Genomic DNA, 8201 nt, shown 5'->3' on the forward strand with positions numbered 1-8201 from the left:
CACGACTGTAGGACGTGGACACTGCCCAGTCACTTGATAGACGCAGACTCTGAGCACCAGCCAGGTGCATCTGTGCAGAGATAGCCACGAAATGCAGGGGTTCTCCCCAGCATTCCACCCCTCTGGGCACAGTAACAGTCACACAGAAAAAAAGTAGAGTACAGAGACAACTGACCACAACCAAGTGCCTACCCCCTGCCCCAGCTGACCCTCCCCTCTTGGACATCAGCTGCTGAACGTTCCAGGGGCTGGCAGGCAGGGCCAAGTCTGGGCTCTTGGGGCCAGCTCCATCCACTCTTCTCTCCTCTCCCGCCCAGCCCTCCCCCTTGGCAGTGCATGCCCTGCGCTTCTTCCATCGGGCAGGGCGGGCAGTGCCAGCCAAGCCCAGAGCGTTCAGGAGTCACGGGGAGCAAGGGATGGCGGGAGGCTGTGGTTTCTTCCTAGAGCTCTCAGGGCCTAGGATGGGTTGGGCTGAGCTCTCATCCTCCATGGGCAAATATTGAAAGATTCATGGGAGGCCACTGAAACTAGCTTCTACCAGGGCTACCAGGGAAAGTAGGAGACACACAGACAGCTGTGATTCCAGCAGTCACAGGTGCATGGACACGCAGAGAAGACGCCAACAGGGTCCAGCTTCAAGACCCCCCCTCAAGACTCATGACATCATGCTTGGGTCCCACAAGCATATTACGGGGTGGCTGGCCGATGGGACTCTGGGTATGGGGTGGCTGGCTGATGAAACCCTGGGTATGGGGTGGCGGGCCGATGGGACCCTAAGCAGCAAGGTCCCGACCTGGGAGGAAGAGGCTGAGTTGCAAGTGTCTGTGCAGGACCCACAGCAAGAAGGCACCCCCCCCCCCCACACACACACACCTAGGAGCAGGCGATCAATTGCACAGAACGGCAAGAGAACCCAAACAGCGTCTGCACCAGCTTCTTGAGATAGTTCGTATTCATTCCGCCCGGGAACTCTCGGGAAGGCGATTTATCTTCCTGCTGCTGGAGGGATCCACCGAGCCACGCGAGTACAGGGAATGAGAGCGCATGTCCACACAGCACAGGCTCAGACGGCTGAGCCGGGGCAAGGGTCCCTTGAGAGGAGCCTCAGTGGTCTCGGGGCAGCCCTTCCCTGGCCATGGGGGCCGAGGAAGGAGGCAACCCAGACTCGGCTCTGACTCCGCTTCTCTCGGAAAGGGAAAGGCGAGCTGGCGGCTGGCACAGTCAGCCGCCCATGGCAGTGCTCTGCTTCCTGCAAAACTTTTACCCTTCATTTAATCAACAGATGGACGTGCTCTGCTGTGGATTTTTTTTCCCTCTGAGCGAGCCCTGTCCCTCTCCTCTCCCTCTCCTCTTCTCTCTCTCTCTCTCTCTCTCTCTCTCTCTCTCTCTCTCTCTCTCTCTCTGTCTCAGAGCTGTGCTGGCTGGCACCAACTGCAGCCTGATGGCACAGTCAGCCTTAGCATGCCAAGAGGGGGAAGGAACTGATTTTTTTTTCCTCCCCTTCCAACTCAGTTCCACAGGTGACTTTCCATGCCTTTGGCAGGAGGCTCTGGGAACCCCACTCCTGGTTTTCCCTTCCCGCCTCCGCAGTTCCCAGTCTGGAGTGGGGGTGGGGGGTAGGGCAAAGGAGGGGTGTCCCAGTGGCAGGGAGTCCCCAGGTGCTGGCAAAGTTCTTGCAGGAAGGTCGGTTGGCACCTGTGCCCCGCTAGGCTGCAGAAAGAGGCAATCAATTGGCACCAGCGGGGAAATTGCATTGTAGACCCTGGACCCGGGAGGAGGCTGTGTGTAGGATTCGGCTTTCAGCCTCACTGGAGCACCCGGCGCAATTCAATGAAACTCGCGGCAAGCTTTTCCCAGCCACCACCGATCACCCCCACAGCACCGTGGGCAGAGGCAGCTCCAGCGGCCCCAGCTCCACACAGCCCCTTTCCAACACACTCAGGCAGACCTGCTCGGGGCTGAAACCGCCACCTCAACAAAGCTTCTCCTCTCCTCCATCCTGGGAGAAGGTGGGTGGACAGAAGTTCACAGCGGGCAGATCCCGCGGACCCGGCCGGCTGACCACAGCGGGAGCATAAGCAACTCGTTTGCATGGGAGACTTGGAGCTGAACGCTGACAAGTGGGGGGGGGAGAGAAACTCGCCCCCGCCCGGGGGGTCCTCCAGCTCCCCACTCCCCATCCCCAGCAGCCCCTTCCTTCCTTCCTTCCACAGGAAAATGCACGGTACCATTTTGTAGCGGTTGCAAAGGCAAAGAAAGCAATGCCAGCGCCCGCCGGCCGGCCGCCAGGCACGCATCCATCAGTGCGAGTTTTCGAAGCCGGACCCCCGGATTCCGGTCCCCGGCACCCGCACCGGCCTCCCCCATCCCCGCACCCCCGGCGGCCCCGGACAAGCCAGCCGACTTTTCTGCTTCGCAACTCCAGCAGCGGGTCCTACCTTGGTGGAAGAGGAAGACGCCGGCGAGGAGCAGACCCAGCGGGAGCGGTCTCATTCCGCAGCGCGGCCAGGGGCAAGTTGGCTTGGCCGGGAGTTGGTGCGCCCGGGCGGGCGCGCGGGCGCGCGGGCGTGCGGCGCGCGGGCTCGGGGATGCTCCTGGCGCGTCCCGGCGCCCGCCGCCGCTGCCTGTCCCTAGCCGCCCCGGGAAGCCGGACCGGGCAGCAGCAGCAGCGGCAGCGGCTCGTCCATCCCCAGGCTCGCGGCGTCCCGGGCTCACGGCCGCCTCGCCGGCTCCTCCCACCGCCAGCCAGCGAGCGAGGAGCGAGTGACGAAGGGCGCGGGGGAGCAGAGGAGGGGGACCGGGCCGACTTAAAGAGGAAAGACTTGGCGGGGCGTGGGGAGGAGGAGGACGAGGAGGAGGAGGACTGGGAGGAGGAGGAGGAGGAGGTCTGGGCAGCGCGGAGATGGAGGTGGGGCTCCGTGCTGTCTTTCCTGCCCCCACCCCACCGGCATCGCCCCCTCCCCGTGCCACCTCCCACCCCACCCCGCCCCCCACCCCCCAACCCAGGGGGAAAATTCAGCCTTTGTCACCGTTCTTGAGCGCCAGGCAGCTTGCAACGGGGAGGCGTGCCGGGGGGGACTTTCCGGTGCTCCGTGGAAGTGAAGTTTAAGGCTGACCGCATGCAAGTGCCCCGGCTGGACACGGGCACAACCTGGGCTCTGCACCCGGCTCTGGGGACTGGGCTGGAAGCGAGGAGCTGGGGGTTAAGGAGGGGGGAGGTTTGCTTGGTTCTTGCTGCCGGTGTGTGCAATTGGGGGTCCGGCATCAACGATGGATCCTGCTTTGCAGTGCTGAGGCTTTCCTGGGGTGGGAGTGGGGGGCGCTAGTGAGGACCGAGTCCTGACCATTTGGACCTCACCTTGCTTGTGTCTGTCCCCCCCCCCCAAAAAAAAGGCATGCGAGGGGGAGCAAGCAGGCTGGGGGCACTGCCCCACCGTTCGGATTATTCTGAACAGTGCAGCCCCTTGCCAGGGGAGGGGGAAGCCCTGGAGGGGGATGGGTTCAAGGGGCACTCAAGGAGCAGTTCTTCTCCAGAAGGTGCTGCGCATCCTTCCTGCCAAGGAGAGGCCAAGGTCACGGGCAGGCAACCACCGCCTGCAAGAACCTTCGGGGCTGCTTTACCTGCCGTGAAGCCCCACCCCCAGGACCATCCGAGTGAATTCACTCAGGTCCGTCTGCCAGGCAGACGTGCAGACGGGCCTGGGGGATGCTGTCTGTGAGGGAAAGAAAAACACCAGCACACACCGTGCCTTCAGGGGCTCGCGATTGTACGTGAGAGCAAAGTATCTACATCAGACCCCAGCTGCGCGTGAGGAGGGTCAGCCCACAGACAGAGAATGGGCAGTCTGCTTCAGAGACGCTGAGAGGACAAGGAGAAGCCACTCCCGCCCGCCTCGTGTTTCCACGCTCAGATCAATAGTCCCTTTCTCCAGCCCCTGGACCCAGGGCACTCTGCACCTTTCTTCTCCCGGGATTAGGGATGCCCGGAGCTTAGCTGACTGCAAGGCACAGTTCAGCTCCATGTCTGCACGTGGATGGCGACTTAAAAACACCTCCCTGGGTATTCGTGAACGGGGAAGAGGGCAGGAGGGGGCAGATGTGAAAGTGAGAGCCAGTAGGAGCTGACATCTGGGAGCTGACATCTGAGATCTACAAATTAGTAGGTGTCTGTTGTGTTAACTTTTCTATTCTTCACGTAATCGTTTATTTAAGTTTATTTAACCATATCCCCTAGAGGCAGTTAAACGTATCAAAGGGCAATCTGTAAGCAAGCTGGATGGGGGGGTCGGGGGAGGGGGGGAGCAGGAGCGCAGAGCATCCCAGGAGGCACCCCAGGCCCTGAAGGGAAGACGAGGGCTGGGAAGCTGACTGCCATGCCCACAATTGCTGTCCCAGGCCAGGCGCCTCCGCAAAAGCGGCAAATCAGGAGCAGAGGCAAAAGATGGGCAACCACCCAAGCAACATCTGCCCGACACCACGTGAAGGGGAAACTGGGTGGGAAGTGGTGTGGGCCAGCGGCTCTCCTTACACCTGGGGCCGGAGACAGCCCAGACCCCAGCCCAGAGCACGCGGAGCAGGAGGCAGTGCCCGCCAAGGCTGCAGGTCAGCCCGCAACGAAGCACGCAGCCTTCAAGCTGTTGCTTAATTTTGATGGCTAATTCCTGCGTGGCCTGGGGCCCAGATTTGCTTAACTCAACCCTGGAGAGAAATATTATAAAATCAGGGGCATGTGGCTCATGAACTGCACAGGATGGGAGAATCGGGCCATGACAGGCATGTGTGAAACGCACACACACACACACACACACACACACCACACTCTCACCCTCACACCGCACACACGCATACAACACACTCACATACTCCTATCACACATACTCACAACACACACTCACATTCATCCTCACACCACACACACTCACACCACACACTCACATACTCATATCATACACTCACAACACACACTCACTCACATACTCATATCACACTCACAAACACACACCACACTCTCACCCTCACACCGCACGCTCATATCACACATCCTCACAACACATACTCCCATTCATCCTCACACCACACACACTGACATACTAATATCACACATGCTCACAACATACACACCACACTCTCACTCTCACACCACACACACTCTCACATACTCATATCACACACTCTCACAACATACACACTCACATTCATCCCCACACCACACACAACCCACACCACACACATTCACAACACACATACCATTCACATTCATTCACCCTCAAGCCACACGCACACACTCACACCACACATACATTCATTAAACCTCACACCACACGCTCACACCACTCACACTCATTCACTCTCACACCACAGACACTTACATCACACACATTCGACCTCTCACCCCCCCACCCTCACATTCATGCACTCACACTCATACCACACACACTCACACTCATTCTTTCTCAGACCACTTCCACACATCATACACCCATACCACTCACACTCATTCACACCACACCACACACACACACTCATTTACCCTCACACCACACACACTCACATCCAATTACCTCCACACTACACGCACACACTGCACACACACAACAGTTAAGTCGCGCACACACCACACACTGAAACACACAAGTCACTCACACCACACACCGTTACACGCTGACACACTTACACAGCCACCACGCACACATCACACAATCTATACCCCACTCTCACCTTTGCACCACACAGTTACACATATTTACACTCACACCACACGTCACACTCACACTCACACTCACCTTCACACCACACACAGGTACACATCGCGCTCACACGCACATGCACACGCATGCACGCATGCATGCAACCACGCACGCACTCACGGCCAGAGCTGATGGGTGGTGGCACAGGAGGAAAGAGCATCTCCAGACACTGGCCCTGGCCCCTGCCCGCCCCTCGCCCGGCCCTGCCCTGGGGTCTGCGGGGCGGCCAGAGCTCACAGGTGCCCAGGGCAGGGCGCGGCGGCCGTGCGGGACTGACCGGCGCGGGGCCGGGCGAGCCCTGCAGACGCTGCTGGCGGCCGGGTCGCCGCCCCCTCCGGGCTGGGGGCGGGGAGACGGGCGGGAGTCCGGTGCCCGCACAGGGCTGGGTCTACCCGAAGGCGGCCCGCGAGCGGCGGCGTGTCTGGGTCTCGGCACCGCCGGGCGCACGGTGGCCAGCGCGTCCCTGGCCAGCAGGTGGCGACCGCTCCAGCGTTTCTCCTGCTGGCCGTGCGCCGGCCGGCGGACCCGCCGCCTGCAGCCCCCCGCTCGCTCTCCCTGCGGGCCTCGGGAGCGGGGAGAGCAGGTTCGGCCCGGCCCGGCCCGGCCCGGCTGCCGGCCCACGAGTTCCGCCGGGCCGGGCTCCCCGCCGCCTGCCCGCAGTCTTCCGGGCTGGGGGAGTCAGGCCCCAGGTGCGGGGTACGGGGCTGGACCGCGGCCCGGCACCCCGACCACGCACTCCCTGGCTGGACACTCCTACTGGACAGCTCCCACCTGCGCCCGGGTCGGGAATGGTCACTGAGCCCGACCAGGCTCGGCTCATCGCCCCAGTCTAAGGGCTTTGCTTGCTCCGGTACTTGGCAGGGATGCGCGGGATGCTGAAGCGAATCCTGATTCCTGGGGAGTTTGTCCTCTGCCGGGAAGAAGTCTCTGGGGGTCGTAAACAGGTGGGGGGGGGGGGGACGTAAGGAAAGTCTCCCTGGAGTTCTGATCAGATGGACATCACTCTCCTGGGAGGTCCTTCTGGAGGGGCCTCTCCCTGCGCACACTCCTGGGGTTGACCACAGGGGGCTGCAAGCCCAGATGCAGCCCGGCCGCCCCCCTCCCCAGTTCCCACTACCGCTGGTGGTCAGCTTCCTCCCCACCCCCTTCCTGCCTTCTAAGCACCTAAGGGGAGAAGAGGGACTGTTTTATGAGGGGGAGGGGGTGTCACGGGCAGAGAATTTCCTGTTTAATGCCTCCTCGCAATTATTCGTTGTACAGATGCATTATAAACCACATTTCCTTTCTTTTTTTTTTCTCTCATATATCCTGCCAGTGCTTTTAAAAACCTCCCAGTCCAGGGATTTAAACACGTTTTGCAGGGACCCCTCCTGGGACATCGGGGTAACCTGATGCCCCGTCCTGGGGAAGTTAATAAAGGCTCCCAGCTCCACAGCCTTCCAGAGACCAGGCAGCCTGCAGAGGTCCAGCCTGGGCGGTGGCCGGGCTGCCCCTGGCCAGTCCCAATCTTCCAGCCTATTTCTCTTTCATTTATCTGAGCAAATTCCTGGTTCACAACCGGGTCTGTGGGTTACCAACGTTACGCCCACCCTCACCCCACCACAGAGCTCATACTACCCATGGAAGAGTGAAAAGCCCAAAGATCCAGGTGTGCGGCTTGCAGAGCACCTGTGCTCCCAAAGGCAGGGGGAGGCTGCCCCCACTGGCTCCCCAAGGCCAGGCCTTGGAGGGCGTCCCAGGACACGCCTGCCCTCAGTGCTGGCCTGCACACTGCGCATGTCTGTGCCCCTGGCCACAGGCTGACCCGGGCACAGTCTCGCTCATCGAGGAACTGATGGCTCAGGGAGGCCCAGTCCTACCGTGGGGGCCAGCCTGGGCAGGACAGAAAGCAGATCTGCAGACTCTGCAAGGGGGCTCCCTTGGGTCCTGACTTCCGGTCCTTCGTCCTCAGCACACCCTCCCTCCTTCTTCTACTCAGTCGACTTAGGATCTTCCTCTCCACCCCGTCTCCCCTACAAACGGGTCCCGCCTCCAACCTGGAGTCGGGCAGAATCATTTCTCCATCTCATGTTCTAGCATCGCCTTGGATGCACGCCACGGGCTAAAATAAGGCAGTGATGAGGGCCGTGTGGTTAAACAGGGAGATAACTCAGTCTTCCTGAGTGACTCAGGCGTGACTGTGCCCGAATTCGGGGCCATGAATGAGGGACGAGTCTCCCCCGTTCCCCAGTGTGCCCAGTTCTTCCCTGGCAGGCCCAGCACCCCGCACCTACAGCTCAATAACCGGTGAGATCTGTCCTAGGAGCCCCCATCCCACCTCCTGTTTCTGAATCCCATTGAACTTCTTCACCCCGCTCTTAACCCATTGTCAAACATCTGGCAAGTGCCTGCCCCCATGCTGGCTGTATTTTATGGGGCTGGGTAATGAATCGAGCCTATATATAGTCTGCAACA

At 60.5% G+C, this 8201-nt stretch overlaps 1 protein-coding gene across 3 annotated transcripts in view; it reads right to left on the minus strand.

Annotated features, from left to right (window-relative positions):
- Positions 1–2555, minus strand: part of KIRREL3 (kirre like nephrin family adhesion molecule 3) — a 460715-nt gene extending 458160 nt beyond the window's left edge. For all 3 annotated transcript variants that reach the window (XM_056107712.1, XM_056107711.1, XM_056107710.1), the window contains exon 1: positions 2439–2555. In XM_056107712.1, the coding sequence (XP_055963687.1) occupies positions 2439–2493 (55 nt within the window). In that variant the 5' untranslated portion in view covers positions 2494–2555. The remainder of the gene's footprint in view (positions 1–2438) is intronic.
- Between the last annotated feature and the right edge of the window lie 5646 nt (positions 2556–8201).

This window comes from Sorex fumeus, unplaced genomic scaffold (genome assembly GCF_029834395.1).
Source record: "Sorex fumeus unplaced genomic scaffold, SorFum_2.1 ptg000169l, whole genome shotgun sequence".
Lineage (NCBI taxonomy): Eukaryota > Metazoa > Chordata > Mammalia > Eulipotyphla > Soricidae > Sorex > Sorex fumeus.